Genomic DNA, 27,979 nt, shown 5'->3' with positions numbered 1-27,979 from the left:
AGTCACGATACAGACGCACAAACGTCACGTTAATAAACAAAATAACCTTACCATTGGATATCAGCGTGTCCGGGTTGTTTAGCGTGATAAATATAACTCGAAATTATGTGAAATGTACAAAAAATACCCAAAGCGTAGGTCCTGTTTTGTTTTCAAAGCCAAACACGTTTAGTGCCAGCATTAAGTCACAATACAGACGCACAAACGTCACGTTAATAAACAAAATAACCTTACCATTGATTGCATTGATCCACACAAAAGAGAGCAGAAGGAAAACATGGTCACAGAACATGCCGTTAAGGAATGTCATCTATTCGAGTGTTCTCTTAAAGTTCAAGGTGGCTGTATTTTGGAAATCCCACTGCGTCCTCGTTTATACTCGACGGCACAAGTCTTCTCCCTTTTTAAGCGAGCTAACATTGGTGCGTTACCACCGTGTGGACTGGAGTGGGATTACTATTTTGAGGATAAAACGGCACAGAGATGAATTTTTGCCTTGAACAAACATGGAACAGGTTGATTTTCAGCTTTTATTTCGAAAATAAAATAGGATCCAACACAAGACGCAAATAAAAAAAACAGCTGGTCTGTCTTGGATTCCCGGGATATATTGCTCACATTTCTCATACTGACCAGGAGATGGCAATAGCGTTGCGTCTAAAGATAACGTATAGTGTTCTGTAATAATAATTAATCAACGTTCCAAATTTCACAAATGCAATCCAAACACTTGGAAAAGGTTATTGGTACATATTTTTCAAAAAACAATAGAAATAAAACAATGAAATTAAATTAAAGTAGTTAAAAAGTATTGAAGAATTATCTGAAAATCAAACATTTGAGTCGTCGTTGCTTTATAATAAATTCAATTCATGAAACAAGTCTGGACAAAGACGTTGATACTGTAAGATTACCGTATTGGCCCAAATATAAAACGACCCCGATTATAAGATGACCCCCTCCTTTTCAAGACTCAAGTTTGAAAAAAGACTTTTTGAATCAAGTTTGAAAAACTACTTTTTAAATACCAAATTTAATTTCTATACAGAAAATAATAACAGTACATCAGAAACAAATCATTATAACAATATATTCGAGAGAAAAAGCATGATATTTTGCCTCATTCAAATTATGCAAAAACTGTCTATCACATCTTAATATCTGAACATTTAAATATGTAAACTATAGTGCAATCACATTTGTAAATGAATGGCTTCTGGTTTTTAAAATGTAAATCAACCAATCTACTGTGATAAAACAACAAAATTGCAATAACTGCATTAACCATCAAAGTGAAGTCTAACTATAACTGTAGTCTTGAAAAAAATTTGAATAAGGAAAAACATTGCAATAAAATAATGCAAACTGCTACCGCTATTGTTGTTCCCAACAATAAGAAGCCTGAGGACTGTATAGGGGGTTGGCTCGGATGGTTATGCTTTTTTCGCCCCCGGGTGTTGGTCAGAACATAGAAGGGAATACATGGTTCAGTTTTGATTGGTTTACTGAATTAACAATGGTAACATGCACTGTGGCTCATAGGGGCATACAAGCAAATTGGCAAAAGGGTATTGTGTGAAGCGTGTGAACGGTGTGTGTGGTTTGTGGGGTGTGTGCGTGTGGTTCTGCAACAAACAGAAATACAACACGTAAGTCAACGCTTGTAGACAGCACGCAATACATAACTAACTGCGCGTAACGGTTCCGCAATACTAAATAACCATAAATGAAATACTCTCGGCAACACATCAAACTTAAGTCATCGAGAAAACAAAATACATTTGCTGGCGACCGTTAGTCGCCGTGCCGCTGTGTAATCAAACAGCGTGCACACGAAGCAAACCACGATTGGTCAAACGGCACAACAGTGGACAGTCGTAACAATGAAATGTATATGCTCACTTTTTGTCAAAGATGCACACGATCACAGCAACATACTCAGTCCGATACCTGCAACCTTTAACTTACCGCTGCGCACAAGCTCCAACAACCGTGATAAGCTGAGGTAACTCACGGGAGACTCAAGGCGCGGTGACGTAACTTAACTTTAAAGATATCTGGCGTCATCTAGTGTTGTGAATGGTTATAAAAGTCAAAGTTAAGTCAAAGTCTGCTTTATTGTCAATTTCTTCACATCAAGACACACAAAGAGATCGAAATGACGTTTCCCACCGTCCCACGGTGACTAGACACATTACACAATACATACAAGCAAATAGCACAGAGTAAAAACAAGAAGGCACAAACAACGAATAAATAAGTAATAAACAAATAACTTAAACAAACAAATAAATAAATAAATAAACAAGAGGAGCAAAATGGAGCAAGCATGCATACAGCAGACAGCCAGAATATAGCACAAAAGTAGAGGATGTTATGCAGCAGAGGGCGCAGTGGGGAAGAGAGTTCAGGATCCTGACAGCCTGGAGTATCAAAGTCAAACTCCGCTTTATTGTCAATTTCTTCACATGTGAAGGCACACAAAGAGATCGAAATTACGTTTCCCACCGTCCCACGGTGACTAGACACAGAACACAACACTCACATCAAATAGCACAAAGAGTAAAAACGAACAGACAAGAGCAACGAATAAGTAATAAGCAAATAACCCAAATAAATAAACAATAAATAAATACATAGACAAATAAGAGCAGCAAAATGGAGCAAGCGCACTAATAGCAGACAGCCAGATCATAGCGCAAAAGAACAGGACGTCATGTAGCGGAGGGGGGAGGGAATTCAGGATCCGGACAGCTTGGAGTACGAAGCTGTCTCTGAGTCTGGTGGTACGGGAGCGCAGGCATCTGTATCTCTTCCTAGAGGGCAGAAGTACAAACAAAGAGTGAGCGGGGTGACTCACATCACACACAATCGCGGCCGCTTTGCGGGTGAGACGGAAGGCGTAAACTTTTTTTCAGGGAGGGGAGTGGAGCCCCGATTTTACTCGCAGTGGTCACTATGCGGTGCAGGGCCTTCATGTTGTACTCAGAGCAGCCACCACCCCACACAGCGATGCAACTGGAGAGGACGCTCTCAATGGTGCCACGGTAGAATGTGGTCATGATGGCAGGAGGAGCACTTGCTCGTCTGAGTTTCCGCAGAAAGTACAGGCGGCGCTGAGCTTTCATCGCCAGTGACGCAGTGTTGGTGGTCCAGAAGAGGTCCTTACTGATGTGCACCCCCAGGAATCTGGTGCTGCTCACTCTCTCCACCACAGCACCGTCGATGGTCAGCGGCAGGTGTTGGGTGTGACCCTTCCGGAAGTCAACAACAATCTCCTTGGTCTTGCTGACGTTCAGCAGGAGGAGGTTGTCCCTGCACCACGTGGCCAGAAGGTCGACCTCCGACCTGTATTGAGTCTCTATCATGTCTAGACCCCGAATGTAAGACGACCCCCACTTTTTCAGTCTTATTTCAATGCAAAAAACATCGTCTTATATTCGGGCCAATACGGTATGTCCCAGTTCTTTATCTTTAATCTAAAACATCCGGGTCACGGCACCATTTGTTAGATTATGTCCCAGTTCTTTATCTTTAATGCTGAATATGCTAATAGTAATCACCAAGAGGCTGCCTTCTCAGTTGAACTATTTAATATATGCCAGAAAGATCGATACACAGCTGTAGAGCCTTCTCTGCAAGGTCGCGGAAGAAGGTTTATCCTAGAGTGACCAGATTTGGGTTTCTGAAAAAGAGGACACCTTTTTTGGAGGGGGGCATGGTCATTTTCTGGAGGGGGGGACGGGGTCATTTGTGTCATGTTGTGACACAAATGACATGGTTTCTGTATACCTATTGCATTTATTGGCCCAAATAACACAAAACAACATATATACAATAACAAAAACATTTACACTAACAAAAACATGTGTACACTGACATTTTTTTTGTTTTATAGTGGTACACTACGAAAAAAAAGAAAATAAATTTGGCCATCGGTGCATTTGAAGGAAAAAAGAAGGGCTCCTCTTCAGTCCTCCTCTTGCGGGGTGCGTAGGCACCTTTACTTGCCACAGACACGCAAGTGCCTGCCTCGCATGTCAAGCACTCAGCTTCATAAGGATCACGACCCTGGCAAAAGCAAGGGAATATTTTTATTCAACTACTCCGTGAACGTGCATTGTTTCGGCATTGCTTGTAAACACTCAGTATAGAATAGCCAGCCCACCCTACTTTGTAGCAAAGTGACTAGATTTGGGAAGGGCATGACTTTTTTGCGAACGATACAGAAAAACCTGGAATTGAGTGAAATGGAACGGAGAGGCAATTCTATTGACAATGTACTGTACATGTATTATGTTTGTATTATGTATGCAGTCCAACAAAATCCTGGACGATTTTTTAAATTCCCCACCCGGACATTTTTTTAGGGCTTAAAAGTAAAGTCATGCCCGTAGTAGTAGGACATGTCCAGGAAAAAGAGGACATCTGGTCACCCCCACCACCAAGGTCCCCCTAATTCTTATACTACTCTTGGCCGCCTTCCTTCAAGGGGGCGACTCTGCCTAGCCTGTGTGACCAACTCATCAAAGACTGTGCAAAGAGTGTCATGGAGAAGGGAAAGCCAGTGAAAGAGGGGTCACAGCAAGATAACAGCATAGCTCAAGCTACCTAGCTAATCACATGTATTATAACAGTCCTTTTATAAAAGGAAGCAATGTCGCTCCATTTTTAGTGCAATCTGAATTTCCGAATGAGAAAATCGAACAACGCACCGAATTTCCCAATGGTCACACTTGAACTTGCGTACGCTCAAAGTGAATTTCTGAACGTGCTAACGCATCGATGCGCCAGTGTTGGCTGCATTCGGAAATGAACGGGAGCAATGCACGCTTTTTCTCTCCGAACATGCCAATTCAGAGTAGTGTACGGACGTCAGGATGAATTTCCGAATGGGCCCATTATATGTCTGTGTTTGAAGACTGTAGGGCGAGAGAGCGTCCCTCGAACTCGATGAAAATTTCCACCATTAGAAGTGCCGAGCAACAAATTGACCGAACCCAGAAAGAAATTGACTCAACCTTAGTTTGTTTTGAAAAAAACAAACCAATTTCTTGGGTGTTTTTGAAAAAAAACCTGGTTGTTTTGTCCATCCATCTTCTTCCGCTTATCCGGGGTCGGGTCGCGGCGGCAGCAGCTTTAAGCGGGACTCCCAGACTTCCCTCTCCCCAGCCACTTCATCCAGCTCATCCCAGGGGATCCCAAGACGTTCCCAGGCCAGCCGAGAGACATAGTTTCTCCAGCGCGTCCTGGGTCGTCCCCGGGGTCTACTACCGGTGGGACATGCCTGGAACACCTCCCCAGGGAGGCGTCCAGGCGACATCCTGATGAGATGCCCGAGCCACCTTATCTGGCTCCTCTCAACGTGGAGGAGCAGCGGCTCTACTCCGAGTCTCTCCCGGATGACCGAGCTTCTCACCTTATCTCTAAGGGAGAGCCCGGACACCCGCGGAGCAAACTCATTTCGGCGCTTTATTCCTAGATCTCGTTCTTTCGGTCACAACCCATAGCTCATGACCATAGGTGAGGGTAGAAGCATAGATCGACCGGTAAATCAAGAGCTTTGCCTTTTGGCTCAACTCTCTCTTCATCACGATGGACCGGTACAGAGTCCGTATTACTGCCGACGCTGCACCGATTCGCCTGTCGATCTCGTGCTCCATCCTGCCCTCACTCGTGAACAAGATTCCAAGATACTTGAACTCCTCCACTTGGGGCAGGATCTCATCCAGGATCCAGAGAGGGCAAGCCACCCTTTTCTGACCGAGGAACATGGACTCGGATTTGGAGTTGCTGACCCTCATCCCGACCGCTTCACACTCGGGTTAGGGTTTGGGTCGCTTTAAGCATGGCTGCGAACCTCGTCGTCTGCAAAGAGTCGAGACGCAATGCTGAGGTCCCCAAACCGGACCCCCTCAACGCCTTGGCTGCGCCTAGAAATTCTGTCCATAAAAATTATCAACAGAATCGGTGACAAAGGGCAGCCTTGGCGGAGTCCAACCCTCACCGGGAACGAATCTGACTTACTGCCGGAAATGCGGACCAAACTCTGGCATCGGTGATACAGGGACCGAACCGCCCTTATCAGTTGGCTCGGCACCCCGTACTCCCGAAGCACCCTCCACAGAACCTCCCGAGGGACATGGTCGAACGCCTTCTCCAGGTCCACGAAACACATGTGGACTGGTTGGGCGAACTTCCATGCACCCTCGAGGATCCTGCCGAGAGTGTAGAGCTGGTCTACTGTTCCACAGCCAGGACAAAAGCCACACTGCCTCTCCTGAATCCGAGGTTTGACCTCCCGATGGACTCTCCTCTCCAGCACCCCTGAATAGATCATACCAGGGAGGTTGAGGAGTGTGATTCCCCTGTAATTGGAACACACCCTCCGGTACCCCTTCTTAAAGAGGGGAACCACCACCCCAGTCTGCCAATCCAGAGGCACCATCCCCGATGTCCACGCTGTAGAGGCGTGTCAGCCATGACAGCCCCACAACATCCAGAGCCTTTAAGAACTCCGGGCGGATCTCATCCACCCCCGGGGCCTTGCCACCGAGGAGTTTTTTTAACTACCTCAGTGACTTCGACCCCAGAGATTGGAGAGTGTGCCTCAGAGTCTCCCGGCCCTGATTCCACAATGGAAGGCGTGTCGGTGGAATTGAGGAGGTCTTCGAAGTATTCTCCCCACCGACTCACGACGTCCCGAGTTGAGGTCAGCACCACGCCATCTCCATTGTAAACAGTGTTGACTGTGCACTGTTTCCTCTTCCTGAGAAGCCGGATGGTGGACCAGAATTTCCTCAAAGCCGTCCGGAAGTCATTCTCCATGGCCTCGCCAAACTCTTCCCACGCCCAGGTTTTTGCCTCAGCAACCGCCGTAGCCGCGTTCCGCTTGGCCATCCGGTACTTGTCAGCTGCCTCCGGAGTCCCGCAGGCCAAAACGGCCCGAGAGGACTCCTTCAGCTTGACGGCATCCCTTACCGCCGGTGTCCACCAGCGCGTCTAAGGATTGCCGCAACGACAGGCCCCAACGACCTTACGGCCACAGCTCCGGTCGGCTGCCTCAACAATGGAGGCGCGGAACATGGTCCACTCGGACTCAATGTCCCCCGTCTCCCTCTGGACGGAACTTTTCTCCCTCACACACCAGGTCGGACTCCTTTCCAGACAGAGAGGTGACATTTCATGTCCCTAGAGCCAGCCTCTGCAGCCGGGGATCGGACCGCCAAAGTCCCCGCCTTTGGCCGCCGCCCAGTTCACTTTGCACCCGACCCCTTTGGCCCCTCCTACAGGTGGTGAGCCCATGGGAAGGGGGACCCACGTTTTCTTTTCAGGCTATGCCCGGCCGGGCCCCATGGGCGAAGGCCCGGCCACCAGGCGCTCGCCTTTGAGCCCAGCCTCCAGGCCTGGCCCCAGAGGGGGGCCCCGGTGACCCGCGTCCGGGCGAGGGAAAACGAGGTCCATTCGTGTTTTTCATCATAAGAAGCTTGGATGAGCCATGCTTTGGTCTGGCCCCTCACCTAGAACCCTATTGCCATGGGTGACCCTACCAGGGGCATGAAGCCCCAGACAACATGGCTCCTAGGATCATAGGGGCACGGAAACCCCTCCACCACGATAAGGTGACGACTCACGGAGGGGGGTTGTTTTGTGCTAAACAATTTGGCCCAGCTTCTGGGTTGATCCAATTTCGAACCTAAATTGGGTTGTTTTAACCAAGCATTTTTAAGGGTGTAATAAGAGAAATGAGTGTGAGGAGAGAATGTGCACAGTTTTGTTTTCAGAATTCAAGTCCATTGTACACAAGTTGTTAACCTTACCTACACTATAGGACTACCTACCGCACTACTTCCTGAGCTTCTTGCACTGTGAATCAACCAGGGGGTATGGCCTAAAAATGGAAAATTGCACATTGAAAATGTATAAATACGGAAATGTGAGGAAAAAAAACATTTTTTTTTGAAGAAAAGGTCAACAATCTGATTTTTGTTTTAAATGAGAAAATGGAAAATACAACCCTGAAGCTGTTTTTTTTATTTGTGTTTTAGAATTAATAAATGGGGGTTGCACAGTGGTTTGCACTGGTTAGCACGTCAACCTCACAATTATGAGGGTGCAGGTTCAATTCCACCTCTGGCCCTCTCTATATGGAGTTTGCATGTTCTACCGGTGCCCGCGTGGGTTTTCTTTGGGCACTACGGTTTCCTCCCACATCCTGAAAACATGCTTGGTCGGCCGATTGAGAACTCCAAATTGTACTTAGGTGTGAGTGCGAATGGTTGCTGTGTGCCCTGCAATCGGCGGGCAACCAGTTCAGGGTGTCCCCCGCCTACTGCCCGATGACTGGCGGAATAGGCTCCAGCACGCCCGCGACCCCCATGGGGACAAGCGGTACAGATAATGTGTGTGTGTGTGTGTGTGTGTATATATATATATATATATATATATATATATATATATATATATATATATATATATATATATATATATATATATATATATATAGGTTAGATCTGCAACTAATGATAATTGATTAACTTGTCAAGTAATCGACAAATAAAATTAAATGTGCATTTCCAACTCTTGATTAAAAAATAAGAGTGCACAAACAAATTATGATCTAGTTACTGGTTTGGTCTGTAATGTGAGAAAAGAGGAAAAAATGTTGCCCATTTAATTCAACACAGTAAATCAGTCCGCTTTAATTGAAGATTTCAGAAACCTGATACTGTTGATAAGTTCAAATTCCAAGCGGTTGGACAATTTCAAATGTCTACAAATACATAATACTTATTAAGTTGATAATCCATTAATTGTCAATTTATTGTGGCCCCTTTAAAATAAATACATCATTAAATAAATTACAAACTTAGCATATTGGGGAATATCCTTTATCTGGCAACAACCAAACATTTGTGAAATTTTGCACTTATATTCTAAGGAATAGTTGACGTTTTTTTGTATGTTTCAGTCAGCTTGAATCAAATTCTGTTGCCAGGAAGTTTTACACAGTATAGGCAGATAAACCCATGGAATGAAAAAATGGTGCTTTTGTGATTGGGTTTCACTGTAAATCGGTGTCTTGAAAAACACTTCACACCTCTCACAGTTACAATTAATCTGGTTTTCGTTTGCTTCTAGAGGTAGTTTTTCTGTCTTGTCTCTGTAACAAGCTTTCTGCAGAAGATGGCTCACAATTCTTCCACAGACCTTTTCTCTGCAATGACGTTGACTGAATTGTATATCTCCTCAAGTTGGTCATGATTGTGCGTGGCCCAGGAGAGAGGTAAGCTGGGGGCCGCCAACAGGTTCTTGACAGAATTAACACGTTGTGTTAAACTGGGAGTTAAAACAACATACAAATGGTTAAAAAAACCATACACACCTCAGGCAGTTTGTCTTTTGGATAAAGAAAATGGGAAATCCTTCTCCGATAAAAAACTGCAATCACCACAAGAGTTACTGCCATGGTCATGATGAGAAAAGTGGCCACTGCCGGCACCCATGTAGCTTCCGTTTAAGTGTCAGATGCAAGAAAAATATGTGTTATTTATGTTTCTTACCATACCTCACCACTGTGTATTGCCACACTCAAAAGCAGCATTTCCACATCTTTTCCAATTTAGTACCCAAATTAGAGATCGGTTCTGAGATGACGACATTTCAAACATTTCAGAGTGAGTGGACCGAAGAATTAGCATTTGTGGAGGAAGGAGGCTCTGCTACGTGCCTCATATGCAATGACAAAATTGCATCAATGAAACGCTCCAATATCAAGCGCCATTTTGAGACACGACATGTCAAAGTGTGTGAAGAGCTCCAAAGGAAGGTCCAAGCTAGCCAACAGCAACTCCGTGTATGGACCAGACAAGGTGACTTTAATTCAGCGAGTTTTGCTGGCGCATAAGCAATTGTGAGGAACGGAAAGCCATTCACTGATGGCGAGTATTTCAACATTTATGCTTGATGTGGCGAATGAACTTTTTGACGACTTCACGGATAAAGAAAAGATACTCAAACGGATAAAAGGCATGCCTCTGTCAGCAAGAACCGTTCACGATCAGGCCATTATGACTGATGAGGGACTCAACGCCTGCATGAAGCTCAACCTCACTGCATATCAACCGGACTATAAAGCCATCAGCAAAACGATGCAGCCCCAGAAGTCTCATTAATGGTGAGGGTTTTCTTTTTTTTTAGGCTTCAATATAAAAACGTCATTAAAAAGAATACATTAGCACACTCAAAAAATTGTTGGTCTTGATTAAAATACATGTATTTAATTGTAATTAGGCGGCTTGGTGGCGCACTGGGTAGCACATCCGCCTCACAGTTAGGAGGGTGCGGGTTCGATTCCACCTCCGGCCTGTGTGGAGTTTGCATGTTCTCCCCGAGCCCGCGTGGGTTTTCTCCGGGCACTCCGGTTTCCTCCCACATCCCCAAAACATGCTTGGTAGGCCGATTGAGAACTCCAAATTGTACTTAGGTGTGAGTGCAAATGGTTGTTCGTCTCTGTGTGCCCTGCAATCGGCGGGCAACCAGTTCTGGGTGTCCCCCGCCTGCTGCCCGATGACGGCTGGGATAGGCTCCAGCACGCCCGCGACCCCTGTGGGGACAAAGCGGTTCAGAAAATGGATGGATAATTGTAAATTTTTTTTTTTTAAATGGTATGACTCTCACGGGAAATTATTTTTAAAAATGGGCATTTATGGCTCTGTCCGCCAAAAAGGTTCCCGACCCCTGCTTTAAATCAAACCTTCGCACAGTGTGATATGAATAAATAAAGATAGTTCACTCATTCCTTTGCTTGCAAGAGGCTTTGCTTGCAAGAGGCTTTAATGTCATTGTACAAAGATATATCGTAATTTTCTGACTAAGTCGCTCCGGAGTATTAGTTGCACCAGCCATAAAATGCACAATAAAGTAAAAAAAAAAAACATATATAAGTCGCACCGGAGTATAAGTCGCACTTTTGGGGCAAATTTGTTTGTCAAAATCCAACACCAAGAACAGACATGAACGAGCAACAACAGGCTAAACGAAGAGCTGAGAACGGGCCTGACGCAAGATTCAGTTATTCTAATAACTATTACATAAATAACAAGTTTATAAAACCATCTGTGTCACTCCAATTCATTAAATCAATCGATCGTCCTTTATGGAAACAATGACATAACATGACAAACACAAACGAACAGCTGAGAACAGGCCTGGCGTAAGATTCAGTTATTCTAATAACTATTACATAACACGTTTATAAAACCATCTGTGTCACTCCAATTCATTAAATCAATCAATCGTCCTTTATGGAAACAATGCCACGTACGCGCGCCGTCAGACTCGTCGTGATTTGCATTTCTAATTATTCCACAGACCCATATAAAAAGTATATTTCAAATAACTATCATATTACAACAATATTATCAAACCATCTGTTTCACTCCAAATCATTAAATTCATCGATCAAATTCCTCCTCCTTTGTCAACAAAGCCGCGCGTGCCCCCTGACGTGAGCCTCGTCGTTATTCCACAGATCTAGTATATAACTATATTGTAGCGTTAACAAAGTACAAGCAAAGACGTGGGTTTGGTAAACGGCTCTTTATTTAACAAAACAAGAGTTCAACGAGGCAACAACTACTGAACTTCCAGCCACGAAGGTGGAAGAGAGCTCCATAGAATAGGACTGCCCGTGCATCAAAGCCATGTCCGAGCCCCATCCACCGTCCCCGGACAGCCACCCGGCCGAGCGCCAGCCCCCGTCGTCCATCCACGGAGGTGAAAGAAAGCTCCCGTCGAGAAGGACCGGGCGTGCGTAAAAGCCATAATAGTTTTTCAAACCTTCTGTGTCACTCCAAATCATTTAATCCTTCAAACTCTTCGTCCTCCGTGTCACTTATAAACAAAGTCGCTAATGATGCCGGTAGTTCGTGGGGCCCTTCGTCATCTTCGTCATTCCGTGATCAAATCTTTGACCTTTATGTAAACAACTGCCGCGCCACTGACGCAACTTGAAATTCAAATCACAGCAATTCCTTGCTACATTGCGGTTTGTTTCTCACGGATTCCCCTTTTTTTTTTTTTTTTGAAAATTTGTGAAAAAAAATTCACATATAAGTCGCTCCTCAGTATAAGTCGCCCCCCCAACACCTCCCGTTAAAACAGCTCATGATTGTCGTAGAAAGTCAAGTGCAGATAAAAGTTAAATATGTGTTTATATATCAAAATACATTAAAACATGGAATATAAATAATCTCAAAAATACATAGCAGTGGACGGAAAGCAGGGGGAAAAAAATGCCATTGGCAGAGCCAACGAGGCCTTATTTCTTTTTATCTGGTGTGAATGTCACGACTTTTTTAGTCACGATAGCATTTTCAATTTTTTTTGTTTTCAGTAATCAAGAAAAAAAAAACCATCCGCTGCGTCATTAGCTAAAAGTCAAGGGCCAAATTATTTCTTAACTGCTCTCTAGAGGGTTGTCCAATGGTCCGTTGGCTGAAAATTGTGTGTTTGTGTGTGTGCGTGTGTGTGTGTGTATGTGTGTGTGTGCGCGTGGTGGTCATGAATCCTGACTTTTCAGACTTGCAGACTTTTCACAGCTTTCTCGTTCCAAAATCGAAGATTGCAAAAAGGATGGAAGAAAATATAGAGAACAATTAAAGAAGTTAAAGGTATGACCAAAGTAAATAAAAAAAGTTGGATTTCTCAAACCCCTCCGTGAGTCGTCACTTTATCGTGGTGGAGGGGTTTGCGTGCCCCTATGATCCTAGGAGCCATGTTGTCTGGGGCTTCATGCCCCTGGTAGGGTCACCCATGGCAGAAGGGTCCTAGGTGAGGGGCCAGACAAAGCACGGCTCAGAAGACCCCTGATGATGATTACAATAAATGGACGTCGTTTTCCCTCGCCCGGACGCGGGTCACCGGGGCCCCTCTCTGGAGCCAGGCCTGGAGGTGGGGCTCGAAGTCGAGCGCCTGGTGGCCGGGCCTTCGCTCATGGGGTCCGGTCGGGCATAACCCGAAAAGAAAACGTGGGTCCCCCTTCCAATGGGCTCACCACCTATAGGAGGGGCCAAAGGGGTCGGGTGCATAGTGAGCTGGGCGGCGGCCAAAGGCGGGGACCTTGGCGGTCCTATCCCCGGCTGCAGAAACTGGCTCTAGGGACATGGAATGTCACCTCTCTGGCTGGAAAGGAGCCCGAGCTGGTGTGTGAGGCAGAAAGGTTCCGACTAGATATAGTCGGACTTGCCTCCACACATAGTTTGGGCTCTGGTACAAGTCCTCTCGAGAGGGGCTGGACTCTCTTCCACTCTGGAGTTGCCCACGGTGAGAGGCGTCGAGCAGGTGTTGGCATACTTCTTGCCCCCCGGCTGGGCGCCTGCACATTGGGGTTCACCCCGGTGAGCGAGAGGGTAGCCGCCTTCGGGTGGGGGGACGGGTCCTGACTGTTGTCTGTGTCTATGCACCGAACGGCAGCTCAGAGTACCCACCCTTTTTAGAGTCCCTGGAGGAAGTGCTGGAGAGCGCTCCTTCTGGGGACTCCATCGTTCTACTGGGTGACTTCAATGCTCACGTGGGCAATGACAGTGAGACCTGGGAGGGCGTGATTGGGAGGAACGGCCCCCCCGATCTGAACCCGAGCGGTGTTCTATTATTGGAATTCTGTGCTCGACACAGATTTTCTATAATGAACACCATGTTCAAGCATAAGGGTGTCCATGTGTGCACTTGGCACCAGGACACCCTAGGCCGCAGTTCGTTGATCGACCTTGTAGTCGTGTCATCGGATTTGCGGCCGCATGTTTTGGACACTCGGGTGAAGAGAGGGGCGGAGCTGTCAATTGATCACCACCTGGTGGTGGGTTGGCCCTGATGGTGGGGGAAGATGCCGGTCCGACCTGGCAGGCCCAAACGCTCTGTGAGGGTCTGCTGGGAACGTCTGTCAGAATCCCCTGTCAGGAAGAGCTTCAACTCCCACCTCCGGCACAGCTTTTTCCACGTCCCGGGGGAGGCGGGGGACATTGAGTCCGAGTGGACCTTGTTCCGCGCCTCCATTGTTGAGGCAGCCGACCGGAGCTGTGGCCGTAAGGTTGTTGGTGCCTGTCGTGGCGGCAATCCCCGAACCCGGTGGTGGACACCGGCGGTAAGGGATGCCGTCAAGCTGAAGAAGGAGTCCTAAAGGGCCGTTTTGGCCTGCGGGACTCCGGAGGCAGCTGACAGGTACCGGATGGCCCAAGCGGAACGCGGCTTCGGCGGTTGCTGAGGCAAAAACTCGGGCGTGGAAGGAGTTTGGCGAGGCCATGGAGAATGACTTCCGGACGGCTTCGAGGAAATTCTGGTCCACCATCCGGCGTCTCAGGAGGGGGAAGCAGTGCACGGTCAACACTGTTTACAGTGGAGATGGTGTGCTGCTGACCTCGACTCGGGATGTTGTGAGTCGGTGGGGGGAATACTTCGAAGACCTCCTCAATTCCACCGACACGCCTTCCATTGTGGAAGCAGGGCCTGGGGACTCTGAGGCGGACTCTCCAATCTCGGAGGTCGAAGTCACTGAGGTAGTCAAAAAACTCCTCGGTGGCAAGGCCCCGGGGGTGGATGAGATCCACCCGGAGTTCTTAAAGGCTCTGGATGTTGTGGGGCTGTCATGGCTGACACGCCTCTACAGCATTGCGTGGACATCGGGGACGGTGCCTCTGGATTGGCAGACTGGGGTGGTGGTTCCCCTCTTTAAGAAGGGGGACCGGAGGGTGTGTTCCAATTACAGGGGAATCACACTCCTCAGCCTCCCTGGTAAGGTCTATTCAGGGGTGCTGGAGAGGAGGATCCGTCGGGAGGTCGAACCTCGGATTCAGGAGGAGCAGTGTGGCTTTCGTCCTGGCCGTGGAACAGTGGACCAGCTCTACACCCTCGGCAGGATCCTCGAGGGTGCATGGGAGTTCGCCCAACCAGTCCACATGTGTTTTGTGGACTTGGAGAAGGCGTTCGACCGTGTCCCTCGGGAGGTTCTCTGGGGGGTGCTTCAGGAGTACGGGGTGCCGAGCCAACTTATAAGGGCGGTTCGGTCCCTGTATCACCGATGCCAGAGTTTGGTCCGCATTTCCGGCAGTAAGTCGGATTCGTTCCCAGTGAGGGTTGGACTCCGCCAAGGCTGCCCTTTGTCACCGATTCTGTTCATAATTTTTATGGACAGAATTTCTAGGCGCAGCCGAGGCGTTGAGGGGGTCCGGTTTGGGGACCTCAGCATCGCGTCTCTGCTTTTTGCAGATGACGTGGTGCTGTTGGCTTCTTCAGTCCGTGATCTCCAGCTCTCACTGGAGTGGTTCGCAGCCGAGTGTGAAGCGGTCGGGATGAGGCTCAGCACCTCCAAATCCGAGTCCATGGTCCTCGGTCGGAAAAGGGTGGAATGCCCTCTCCGGATCGGGGATGAGATCCTGCCCCAAGTGGAGGAGTTCAAGTATCTTGGGGTCTTGTTCACGAGTGAGGGCAGGATGGAGCGCGAGATCGACAGGCGGATCGGTGCAGCGTCGGCAGTAATGCGGACTCTGTACCGGTCCGTCGTGGTGAAGAGAGAGCTGAGCCAAAAGGCAAAGCTCTCGATTTACCGGTCGATCTACGCTTCTACCCTCACCTATGGTCACGAGCTATGGGTCGTGACCGAAAGAACGAGATCCAGGATACAAGCGGCTGAAATGAGTTTCCTCCGTAGGGTGTCCTGGCTCTCCCTTAGAGATAGGGTGAGAAGCTCGGTCATCCGGGAGAGACTCGGAGTAGAGCCGCTGCTCCTCCACGTTGGGAGTGGCCAGATGAGGTGGCTCGGGCATCTCATCAGGATGCCTCCCGGACGCCTCCCTGGGGAGGTGTTCCGGGCATGTCCCACCGGTAGGAGACCCCGGGGTCGACCCAGGACGCGCTGGAGAGACTACGTCTCTCGGCTGGCCTGGGAACGCCTTGGGATCCCCCGGGATGAGCTGGAGGAAGTGGCTGGGGAGAGGGAGGTCTGGGAGTCCCTCCTAAAGCTGCTGCCCCCGCGACCCGACCCCGGATAAGCGGAAGAAGATGAAGGTGAAAGGTGAAGGATTTCTCAAAATTGACAATGAATATGTAACTAAACCATTTGATATTGCTTGTTATTTTAATAATTATTACATCAATAAAGTAAATAGCATAAGGAACCATATGCTGCTGGATGCGGGAACCTTTCTGACTCCATCATTAAAAAAGAAAAGAAAAAAAGAAAAAGGATTGTGGAGAGGCAAGTGTTAGCCAGTGTTAGTTGGAAAGAATCATCCAGAGAAAGCTGCAACGGTTCGTGCAGCAGACCTGTTCAACGACACCTCTCAAACACTTCTGCAACAATTTGAAGAGGAGAGGTAAACAAACTTCACTCAATATATTTTTAATCTAACACACCCTTTGTGACAAGAGTGACAACTGTAAAGCTAAAAAAAACAACACAGAGTATAGACTGAGTGAAAGTGAGGATGATCCAAAAGTCGAGAGAGATAACTATGAAGGAAGTCAAGGATAAAATTAACATTTATTTTTGTGAAAAGGGTTTAAAAGTAAAAATAAAACTGTTGTCATGGTTTTCTGTGTTTATTTTGTTACTGAGTAATAAGGCGAAAGGTGTGGCTTCTGGGATAGTCCTGCATGTATGTATTCTTTGCTTTTACATTGATTCCTATGGTAAACATTGCTTCGACTTATGTACTTTTCTACCTACGAACCCAATTGCGGAACGAATTCGTAAGTAGAGGTATCACTTTATATTGTAACTAGCACAAGAACCTGCTTGACATTGGCATTGGCCCGAGGACTACTAGAAAAAAAAACCATCAGATTTCAATCGTGAAAAGAAAAATGTTTGATATCTATACTGATATGGACAGTTTAATGTCTCAGGAAAAAAAGAATGCCACATCTTTTCTTGGAAATAAACGTTTTCAGCGTACGGAGGGCTCAGTATATAGACACCCCAAAAATCAAAGTGAAAAAATGATGTGGCAGGCGCGTCCATTTTGCCTAAATTCAACTTCTGCAACTCTAAATTCTTTTCAATATCTTATGCGGCCCCCTCATACTTGTATGCATGCTTGACAACGTCGCGGCATGCTCCTAATGAGACAACGGATCTTGTGTCTTGTGGGATGTCCTCCCCGATCTGTCTAAGGGTATCAGTGAGCTCCTGTAAAGTCTGAGGAGCAACCTGGCGGCGTCTGATGGACCGAAACATTATGTCCCAGAGGTGTTCTATCGGGTTTAGATCAGGTGATCGTGAGGGCCATTCAATTGTGTCAATTCAAGTCAAAAGTCAAAGTCAAAGTCAGCTTTATTGTCAATCACTTCACATGCCAAGACACACAAAGAGATCGAAATTGCGTTACCCACTATCCCACGGTGACAAGACATATTACAAAACATCCAAAACAACAACACAAAAAGTAAAATCAAGAAGGCACCTACAATGAATAAACAAGAGCGACAAATAAATATAAATAAATAAACAAATAAGAGAAGCAAAAATGGAGCAAGTGTGCATGCAGCAGACAGTCAGAATATAGCACGAGAGTAGTGCAAGGCAGCCAACGCGGCCCAAAAGGTCAGGACGTTATGCAGCCGAGGGCGGAGGGGGGAGAGAGTTCAGGATCTTAACAGCCTGGAGTATGAAGCTGTTGGTGAATCTGGTGGTGCAGGAGCGCAGGCTCCTGTACATCTTCCCAGAGGGCAGCAGATCAAAGAAAGTGTGAGCGGGATGACTCACATCACACAATCGTGGTCGCCTTGCGGGTGAGACGGGAGGTGTAAATGTCCTTCAGGGAGGGGAGTGAAGCACCGATAAACCTAACGGCTGTGTTCACTATGCGCTGCAGGGCCTTCATGTTGTATTCAGTGCAGCTACCACCCCACACAGCGATACAACTGGAGAGGATGCTCTCAATGGTGCCACGGTAGAATGTGGTCATGATGGCTGGTGGAGCACTTGCTGCCCTGAGTTTCCGCAGGAAGTACAGGCGGTGCAGAGCTTTCTTCGCCAGTGATGCAGTCTTAGTGGTCCAGGAGAGGTCCTCACTGATGTGCACCCCCAGGAATCTGGTACTGCTCACTCTCTCCACCACAGCACTGTCGATGGTCAGTGGCAGGTGTTGGGTGTGACCCTTCCGGAAGTCAACAACAATCGCCTTGGTCTTGCTGACGTTCAGCTGGAGGTTGATGATCCTGCACCACGTGGCCAGAAGGTCGACCTCCGACGTGTACTGAGTCTCGTCGCCCTTGGTGATGAGAGCCACCAGAGTCGTGTCGTCAGCAAACTTCAGCATGCGGTTGCCGCTGTAGGTTGAAGTGCAGTCATGCGTCAGCAGGGTGACTTTATCCTCCAGATACTGTCTGCATACTCTTGCCACATGAGGCCGGGTAGTCGTGGATCAGGAGGAACCCAGGACCTACTGCGCCAGCGTAGGGTCTGACCATGGATGTCAGTAATGGCAGTCAGACTGCCGTTCTCTAGCCTGTAGAGGTCTGTTTGTCCCTCCATGGAAATGCCTCCCCAGACCATCACTGACCCACCACTGGTCATGCTGAATGATGTTGCAGGCAGCATAGTGCTCTCCTTGGCTTCTCCGGACACTTTCACGTCTATCACAGGTGCTCACGGTAAACCTGCTCTCATCTGTGAAAAGCACAGGGTGCCAGTGGCGGACTTGCCAATTCTAGTGTTCTATGGCAAATGCCAATCGAGCTCCACGGTGCTGAGCAGTGAGCATAGGGCACACTACAGGACGTCGTGCCCTGAGGCCACCCTCGTGAAGTCTGTTTCTGACTGTTTGGGCAGAGACATTCACACCAGTAGCCTGCTAGAGGTCATTCTGTAGGGCTTGGGCAGTGCTCAACCTGTTCCTCCTTGCACAAAGCAGCAGATATTGGTCCTGCTGATGGGATGAGGACCGTCTACGGCCGTGTCCAGCTCTCCTGGAGTACTAACTGGCTGTCTCCTGGAATCTCCTCCATGCTCTGGAGATTGCACTAGGAGACACATCAAATCTTCTTGCAACAGCCATCCTGGAGGAGTTGGACAATCTGTGCAACTTCAGAAGTGTTAAGAAATCGCCTCATGCGCCCAGTCATCATAATGACTAGCTAAAGCCAACACTTATGGAAAAACAGTTAAAAAAGAACAAAGAGGGAGGAACTTGAAATGGCCTCCACCTGCAAAACCAGCCCTGTTTTGGGTACCATCTCGTTGTTGCCCCTCTAGTGCACCTGTTGTTAATTCCATCAACACCAATGCAGCTGAAACTGATTAACAACCCCCTCAGACACGTACCTGACCAAAACCTTATCAGAAATGTGTAATTGAATTCATGCCATACCCTGATAAAAAACTGCTCCTTTAATTTTTTTGACCAGTTACCGTATTTTTCGGACTAAAAGTCGCTCCGGAGTATAAGTCACACTAGCCATAAAATGCACAAAGTGGAACAAAACATATATAAGTCGCACCGGAGTATAAGTCGCACTTTTGGGGCAAATTTATTTGTCAAAATCCAACACCATGAACAGACATAAACCAGCAACAACAGGCTAAACAATACTGTATACTAACGTGACATATACACAAACGAGGAGCTGAGAACGGGCTTGACGTAACTTTCAGAGTTATTCAAATAACTATTACATAAATAACACGTTTATCAAACCATCGGTGTCACTCCAATTCTTTAAATCCATCGATCGTCCTTTATGTAAAACATTTTACATAACATTTTATGTAAAACATTTATGTACATTTAAGCCGCGTATGCGCCGCGTATGCGCCGCGTATGCGCCGCGTAGTATGCGCCGCGTATGCGCCGCGTGTGCGCCGCGTGTGCGCCGCGTATGCGCCGCGTATGCGCCGCGCCGCTGACGTCGGACTCGTCATGAGTTGCATTTCTAATTATTCCACAGACCCATATAACGATATATAAAATATATATCAAATAACTATCATATAACAACAATATTATCAAACCATCTGTGTCACTCCAAATCATTAAATCCATCGATCAAATTCTTCGTCCTTTATGTCAACAACGCCGTGCGCGCACCGCACCGCACAGATCTAGTATATAACTATATTGTCATCTTGGTCATCCCATGATCGAATCCTTTGTCCTCTATGTAAACAACTGCCGCGCCGCTGACGTCACTTGCAGTTCAAATTACAGTGATCCTTTGCTACATCGCGGTTCGTTTATCGCGGTTTCACTCCATCGCGGATTTTTGAATTTTGAAAATTTGAAAAAATTCATATATGCTTACCATATTCACCCCCTTCACCTTCACTTCCACTATGCTTACACAATTCACCCCTTGACCCCCACTTCCAGTGTGGCAGCTGTTAGGGTTGATAGATTAGTTTGAACCTATAATTATGGTGGAATGTAACCTGTAACAATTAACCAAGCTTGTCCTGTCTTAAAGTAGTAGAAAAAAAGTGCTAAGATCCTTTGAACTGATAGACCAGCTGCAGAGGAAGCAATCAAAGTTGTTCTGTTTACACACCTCCAGCTATGATTTGACCAGAGGCCAGGGGTTCACCCCCATCCTGTCCACTCTCACCCCCACCCCGCTTTCTCTGAATAAATACTCTCTTGCAAGAATCCAAAGTCAGACTTCGTTCGAACATCGCTGTATGCCAGGGGTGTCCAAAATTTTTGCAAGGAGGGCCAGATTTGATAAAGTCATAAAGCCCAGGGGCCAGTAGTTTTTTCAGACATTTTTTTAACTACAATTTCATCCAAATGAACACTGTTATAAAACAAATTTCATTCTCCCAATTGTCTTTATTTTTTAAATGACAAAATAACCAAATATAAGCCACTCAGGCAGATGTGAACTCTAAAAACACAAATTCTGCCTTTCATTCATATCTGAAGAGTCCGATAACATTGAACAAACTGTATGAAATACCTTAAATTTACATGAGTTTAAAATTATTTTCGCCTCATGAACATTTTAAACAGGAGTTATAAGTAATACATAAAATACGATAACATTGAACAAACTGTATGAAATACCTTAAATTTACATGAGTTTAAAATTATTTTCGCCTCATGAAACATTTCACACAGGGTTCACGCAGCCGGTTCGCGCGTACCCTTTTTACAACGGGTTTATTTCCGCATTTGACTTGCGCATGCTCCGCATAGCAGGACAGCTGGAGTCATGTTCTCGCTGTGAAATCACGCCGGGTCGCGCGAGATTACATTTCTGCGGCATAAATATAAAATAGCTTTGGTACGTGTGTATTAAAGCGCTGGTCAACAATGGCGGCGGGCCACATACTAAAGATTTTATCACAGAGGCTGCGGACCTGATGAAATTTGACCACGGGCCGCAATTGGCCCGCGGGCCGGATTTTGGACATGCCTGCTGTTTGCACAGTGACGAACGAATTCTCCACTTGCAAGTGCTCAAAGGGCATACTGTCTCCCGTGTGGTTCTTGCGAATAAGTGAGTGAGCGCCACTCTAACAGCAGCCATCTTGGATCAACCCTGAAGTGTCCCCGAATGAACTCAGGATGAACCGGAAATTACCCCAAATTACCCGAAAGTGACCTCAGGTAAACCGGAAGTGACCTTTTTAAACCAGAAGTGACTCCAAATGATTGATTTATTATTATTTGTTATTATTATTATTATTATTATTATAAACAGAACCAGAAATTAAACATTTGCTCTAACTTTAACAATTTTTGTCCGATTCTACCAGTTTCAACATTTTAACCCCAAAAGTGACCCTCCTGAACACGTATATTTCGTTTTGTTCCAAATTTTAAAAGGTTTTGGCGCAATTTCTATTTTTTAAATTTCCATTCATTCTCTATGGGGATTTAACATTTGCTCTAACTTCTACAATTTTTGTCTGATTCAACCCGTTCCAAATTTCAACTGTTCATCTTTTGCCTTCCACAACTTTCAACTTACCAAAAATTCCAATTTTCAATTTTGAAATTCACGCCAAATTCTCCAAAATTTCGTTTTTCACTCATAATTTCTACATTTTTTAACCAATTCAACTCGTTCCAACTTTTAACTGTTCATCTTTTGCCTACCTATTCAACAAATTCACACTTACCAAAAATTCCATTTTCAATTTTGAAATTCACACCAAATTATCCTAAATTTTGTTTTTCCCTTCTAATTTCTACCAACCAATTCAACCTGTTCCAACTTTAAACATCATTCTCCAAGTATTTATTCAACTTGTTCGCCTTCACACGCCTTCTCCAGGAATTGCATATTCTAGTTTTACAATGAAATGCTCCTCTCTGTTCTTGCATGCTGGCCGGCTGACGCACCCTCGGGGTCCAGTGTGAGGGCATCCGCACAAGACTTGTATAATTGTATTTTTATACACTCTATTGTACTTTTAAAGATGTAATTGCAATTTAAACACGTTTTTTAAACATTTTAAAGTGTGAAGGTGTCACGGCTCCACTCTGCTTTTGCCGTGTTGATCGGCTGACACTCTCCTCCAGCGTGAGGGCATCCACAAAGGGCATTTATCATTTTATTTTTAAACACTTTATAGTATTTTTAAGCATTTAAACATTTAAAACTGTAAACGTGTCATGGCTCTGCTATGCTCTTGCCGTGCTGACAGGCTGACATGCCCCCGCATCCCAGCGCGAGGGCATCCACACATTGCTCAGAGACATGCCCTGTGCTATTAGTGCTCATTACTGGCCGCTGTCCCAAATCCTGGACGCCAGTGCTTTTTTCCTACACGTACAGCAGCTAGCCCCGCACCCGGAGTTTGTCCTCAGTGCACACCCCGCGCTATCAGCGCTCATTGCCGTTGTCCAGACAGTTTCTGCATGGCGCTGCATCTTTCCTTTGAGCGCGGCTGTGTTACGTCTCCGCTCTCGCCCTGCTAGTTGGCCCCTGTGCTAGACATCTGAGGCACGCGTCACCAATACGGAATTGCTAACGTTAGTCATCACCGTTTTGTCTACTTTGACACGCACGCCTGCCACCTAATTCTCGTTTGCCTGACCCGCTGTGTAACGAGATGCCTACACGACGCAAGCTCGTTGACCGGCTCGTCATTATTAAGTGTGAACGTGTCACGGCTCTGCTCTGCTCTTGCTGTGCTGACCGGTTGATGCACCACCGCAGCCCAGTGCGAGGGCATCGGCACAAGACTATCCCAGCAGTCATCGGGCAGTAGGTGGGTGACACACTGAACCGGTTGCCAGCCGATTGCAGGGCACACAGAGACGAACAACCATCCACACTCGCACTCACACCTTGGGCCAATTTGGAGTGCTCAAATTGGCCACCAAGCATGTTTTTGGAATGTGGGAGGAAACCGGAGTGCCCGGAGAAAACCCATGCGGGCACGGGGAGAACATGCAAACTCCAGACAGGGAGAGCCGGAGGTAGAATCTAACCAGTACCCTCCTAACTGTGAGGCGGACGTGCTAACCAGCCGCACAAAACTTTTTTAATTTAATTTTTAAACACTTTATTATACTTTTAAACACTTTATTGTATATTTAAATACTTTTTAAATAGCTTTGTAAAGCTTGCTATGCCCTTCTGCTTCTATGACATACGACACGTCACCTTGCCTCATAGTCCTGCTCTGCCGGCATTCCAGCCCTCCTTGTTCCCTTTAAACTTTCCCCAAATAAAGAGCCCATGTTGCATTTGGTTGTCCTGCCTTATTTGTGACAAAAAAACAAAGCGCGAATCTGAGATTCTGCTGACACAAACGAAGTGGAGGAGTGGATGAATACGTAGCAGGAGATTGAGATGAAGCCTGCTTAGAGCTGCTCTTACATCAATCATCAGCAAGGATACAGATCAACATGTTCCCATTGGTCTCCTACCGGCCAATAGTGTGCTGTAAAGTCATATGGGCAGACAAAACCGCGCATGCCGCGATGCACCAAATATATCCGCAATATCTGTTTTCATAAAACCCGTGATGCACCGAGGCTGCGATAGGTGAACCGCGAAGTAGCGGGGATTACTGTATACCAAAACAACAGGACATTGACAAAGCATAGTAAGCAAGCCAGAAAACAAGCGTTACATGCCTTCGCTTCCTTCTTCGACGTAGTCAAGCTGATGTGTCAATCAAGCAGACTCCACCCAAAAAGTGTCCATCAGTAATTCCACCGCCATTTTGTGCCAAAAGATCACTTTTAAGTTATTTTTCCAGGGAGGAATTATAGTAGTGACATGTTTTTTTTTATTTTATTTTAATTTTTTTATAAGTGCCAATGTTGGACTGGCTTTACTGTCCCATTAATCATTTTAGGTTACATATAGATTAACACCTAACACCTGGGAGGAAAATACCAGTGCAGAGCTGAGAAAGAAGATGGGAGTGGAGGCCATAGTGGATGTGGTGAGGAGAGGCAGACTGCGATGGTACGGACATGTAGTGAGGAAGGACGAGAATGACTGTGTGAAGTCATGTCGTATAACGTAGAGGGAACAAGACCCAGTGGTCGGCCTAAAAAGACCTGGCAGACGACTGTGGCAGCCGACATGAAGGCACTCGGCATCAACCACAAGATGGCCATGGACCGTTCCCGGTGGAAGAAAGCCATATCGAGAATCCAGTCCAACCCAACGGCGATGATGATGATGATGATAGAGTAACACCTTTGCAGAAAGTGAAAACCTAAAATAATCTGACTTGAAAATGACACTTACCATTAGTGGTGCTCTCACAAACTGTACTGCTAGGAATGCTGGGCTTGGTGTTGCCTTCTGCAATGATTTGGACCTGGACACAATACTTCATCCCAGGTTCTAGGTCATTTAGAAATATTTGATTTTGCAGTACACTGCTTATGTGTTTTGCCTGGAAGAAGCAAGACAGTGGGGAGTTCACTGTTAACAGATGACAGAGCCAGTGACAACAGCAGATGACAGAGCCAGTGAGAGGAGAGTAAAAAAAATTGTGCGGGGGGGGGGGGGGGGGGGGGGCAAACTTGATTGAATCAGAAGGCAAGTTCGTGGATAAAAAGAGAACCGGGTATTTCTGTTGCACTTTGTTTATGTTAGAATAATAAGAAAACTAGCGTGTTCTATAATCAGTGTTAACAATTTTTGGAATCCGTAAAGCTGAGTTGGTTTTAAAATAAAATATCACGAAAAAATGTTTATCTGGCGTGAGCACAGAAATATTTACAGAATCGATCATGAAAATATCGTACTGACATCGCCTTTATCACCTTTTCGAATTGTATTGTTCCAAGAAAGTGAACTATCAGTTTGTGTTGAACTTTTTAGGCCTTATATCAACATGCATTGAATTGATCCAAAAAAAAATAAAAAATCATCACACTCCTACTACGTACCTAGCTACCTACCTACCTACCTAGCTACCTACCTACCTACCTACCTACCTACCTACCTACCTACCATAGTCAATTCTTCGACACCGGAGCAAAGGATTCTGCTATGGCACTGCTGGAATAGACGAAGGTAAACACGAAATACTCAATAATACTTAGACTATTGTCATTTAGTCTGTTATCTTCTTCATCTTCTTCCGCTTATCCGGGGTCGGGTCGCGGGGGCAGCAGCTTTAGGAGGGACTCCCAGACCTCCCTCTCCTCAGCCACTTCATCCAGCTCATCCCAGGGGATCCCAAGGCGTTCCCAGGCCAGCCGAGAGACATAGTTTCTCCAGCGCGTCCTGGGTCGACCCCGGGGTCTCCTACCGGTGGGACATGCCCGGAACACCTCCCCAGGGAGGCGTCCGGGAGGCATCCTGATGAGATGCCCGAGCCACCTCATCTGGCTCCTCTCAACGTGGAGGAGCAGCGGCTCTACTCTGAGTCTCTCCCGGATGACCGAGCTTCTCACCCTATCTCTAAGGGAGAGCCCGGACACCCTGCGGAGGAAACTCATTTCAGCCGCTTGTATCCTGGATCTCGTTCCTTCGGTCACGACCCATAGCTCGTGACCATAGGTGAGGGTAGGAGCGTAGATCGACCGGTAAATCGAGAGCTTTGCCATTTGGCTCAGCTCTCTCTTCACCACGACGGACCGGTACAGAGTCTGCATTACTGCCGACGCTGCACCGATCCGCCTGTCGATCTCGCGCTCCATCCTGCCCTCACTCGTGAACAAGACCCCAAGATACTTGAACTCCTCCACTTGGGGCAGGATCTCATCCCCGATCCGGAGAGGGCATTCCACCCTTTTCCGACCGAGGACCATGGACTCGGATTTGGCGGTGCTGACCCTCATCCCGACCGCTTCACACTCGGCTGCGAACCGCTCCAGTGAGAGCTGGAGATCACGGACTGAAGAAGCCAACAGCACCACGTCATCTGCAAAAAGCAGTGACGCGATGCTGAGGTCCCCAAACCGGACCCCCTCAACGCCTCGGCTGCGCCTAGAAATTCTGTCCATAAAAATTATGAACAGAATCGGTGACAAAGGGCAGCCTTGGCGGAGACCAACACTCACTGGGAACGAATCCGACTTACTGCCGGAAATGCGGACCAAACTCTGGCATCGGTGATACAGGGACCGAACCGCCCTTATCAGTTGGCTCGGCACCCCGTACTCCCGAAGCACCCCCCAGAGAACCTCCCGAGGGACACGGTCGAACGCCTTCTCCAAGTCCACAAAACACATGTGGACTGGTTGGGCGAACTCCCATGCACCCTCGAGGATCCTGCCGAGGGTGTAGAGCTGGTCCACTGTTCTACGGCCAGGACGAAAGCCACACTGCTCCTCCTGAATCCGAGGTTCGACCTCCCGACGGATCCTCCTCTCCAGCACCCCTGAATAGACCTTACCAGGGAGGCTGAGGAGTGTGATTCCCCTGTAATTGGAACACACCCTCCGGTCCCCCTTCTTAAAGAGGGGAACCACCACCCCAGTCTGCCAATCCAGAGGCACCGTCCCCGATGTCCACGCAATGCTGTAGAGGCGTGTCAGCCATGACAGCCCCACAACATCCAGGGCCTTTAAGAACTCCGGGCGGATCTCATCCACCCCCGGGGCCTTGCCACCGAGGAGTTTTTTAACTACCTCAGTGACTTCGACCTCCGAGATTGGAGAGTCCGCCTCAGAGTCCCCAGGCCCTGCTTCCACAATGGAAGGCGTGTCGGTGGAATTGAGGAGGTCTTCGAAGTATTCCCCCCACCGACTCACGACATCCCGAGTCGAGGTCAGCAGCACACCATCTCCACTGTAAACAGTGTTGACCGTGCACTGCTTCCCCCTCCTGAGACGCCGGATGGTGGACCAGAATTTCCTCGAAGCCGTCCGGAAGTCATTCTCTATGGCCTCGCCAAACTCCTCCCACGCCCGAGTTTTTGCCTCAGCAACCGCCGAAGCCGCGTTCCGCTTGGCCATCCGGTACCTGTCAGCTGCCTCCGGAGTCCCGCAGGCCAAAAAGGCCCTATAGGACTCCTTCTTCAGCTTGACGGCATCCCTTACCGCCGGTGTCCACCACCGGGTTCGGGGATTGCCGCCACGACAGGCACCAACAACCTTACGGCCACAGCTCCGGTCGGCTGCCTCAACAATGTCCGTTATCTATTGTAGTAATTATAAGCAGAAACACAAATAGTGTGACTGTGTGTGTTTTCATGACTTTACCGCATTGAAAGCGGTTATCTCTTTAAAGTAGGTAAAACAACATAGGTATATTCATTTTGTAAGCCACTGTAATATTCAGTTTGAACATAAAGTAGCAAAAATAATTCCCTTTTGAATAAATTTCACCTGAATATTTTTTAAAAAGACTACTGTTAACGATAAAATACAAATGGCTTACATTGCAGGCTCATATAATCAACTGATGAACTGACTATTTTGAGAAATTTATTTCGATTGACAACTGTTCCTGATGGACATTTGGACAGTTTCGAGTGAAGAAATGAGAGATCTCGCTCCATCATCCGCTACACAGAAGTGCAGCGTCTCTTGCGATATCACCACCACCCATTCGGGTA

The 27,979-nt window shown here is 47.0% G+C and overlaps 2 protein-coding genes and 1 pseudogene across 10 annotated transcripts in view; 1 reads left to right on the top strand and 2 right to left on the bottom strand.

Moving 5' to 3' along the window:
- The window catches only part of LOC147050573 (interferon alpha/beta receptor 1a-like), a 39,016-nt gene extending 38,596 nt beyond the window's left edge, over positions 1-420 (bottom strand). The window contains exon 1 of one of the 5 annotated variants that reach the window (XM_085920038.1): positions 235-420. In XM_085920038.1, coding sequence (XP_085776164.1) covers positions 235-310 — 76 coding nt within the window. In that variant the 5' untranslated portion in view covers positions 311-420. Of the gene's footprint in view, positions 1-51; positions 190-234 lie in introns of those variants that run through there. The other 4 variants (XM_085920036.1, XM_085920035.1, XM_085920039.1 and 1 more) reach the window with 4 other exon arrangements.
- A 3,155-nt stretch (positions 421-3,575) lies between these two features.
- The window catches only part of LOC147050571 (interleukin-10 receptor subunit beta-like), a 38,326-nt gene continuing 13,922 nt past the window's right edge, over positions 3,576-27,979 (bottom strand). For 2 of the 5 annotated variants that reach the window (XM_085920045.1, XM_085920041.1), the window contains exons 5-9: positions 24,712-24,862; positions 9,386-9,510; positions 9,211-9,311; positions 7,842-7,891; positions 3,576-4,071 (exon numbers count right to left, since the gene is read on the bottom strand). In XM_085920045.1, coding sequence (XP_085776171.1) covers positions 7,846-7,891; positions 9,211-9,311; positions 9,386-9,510; positions 24,712-24,862 — 423 coding nt within the window. In that variant the 3' untranslated portion in view covers positions 3,576-4,071; positions 7,842-7,845. The remainder of the gene's footprint in view (positions 4,072-7,841; positions 7,892-9,210; positions 9,312-9,385; positions 9,511-24,711; positions 24,863-27,979) is intronic. The other 3 variants (XM_085920044.1, XM_085920043.1, XM_085920042.1) reach the window with 3 other exon arrangements.
- On the top strand, positions 12,889-22,783 carry LOC147050572 (uncharacterized; annotated as a pseudogene).

The sequence above is a fragment of the Syngnathus leptorhynchus genome, chromosome 9 (genome assembly GCF_054491065.1).
Source record: "Syngnathus leptorhynchus isolate UIUO chromosome 9, UIUO_Slep, whole genome shotgun sequence".
NCBI lineage: Eukaryota > Metazoa > Chordata > Actinopteri > Syngnathiformes > Syngnathidae > Syngnathus > Syngnathus leptorhynchus.
The sequence above is the reverse complement of the archived record's forward strand: the minus strand, read 5'-3'. Positions and strand labels throughout refer to the sequence as shown.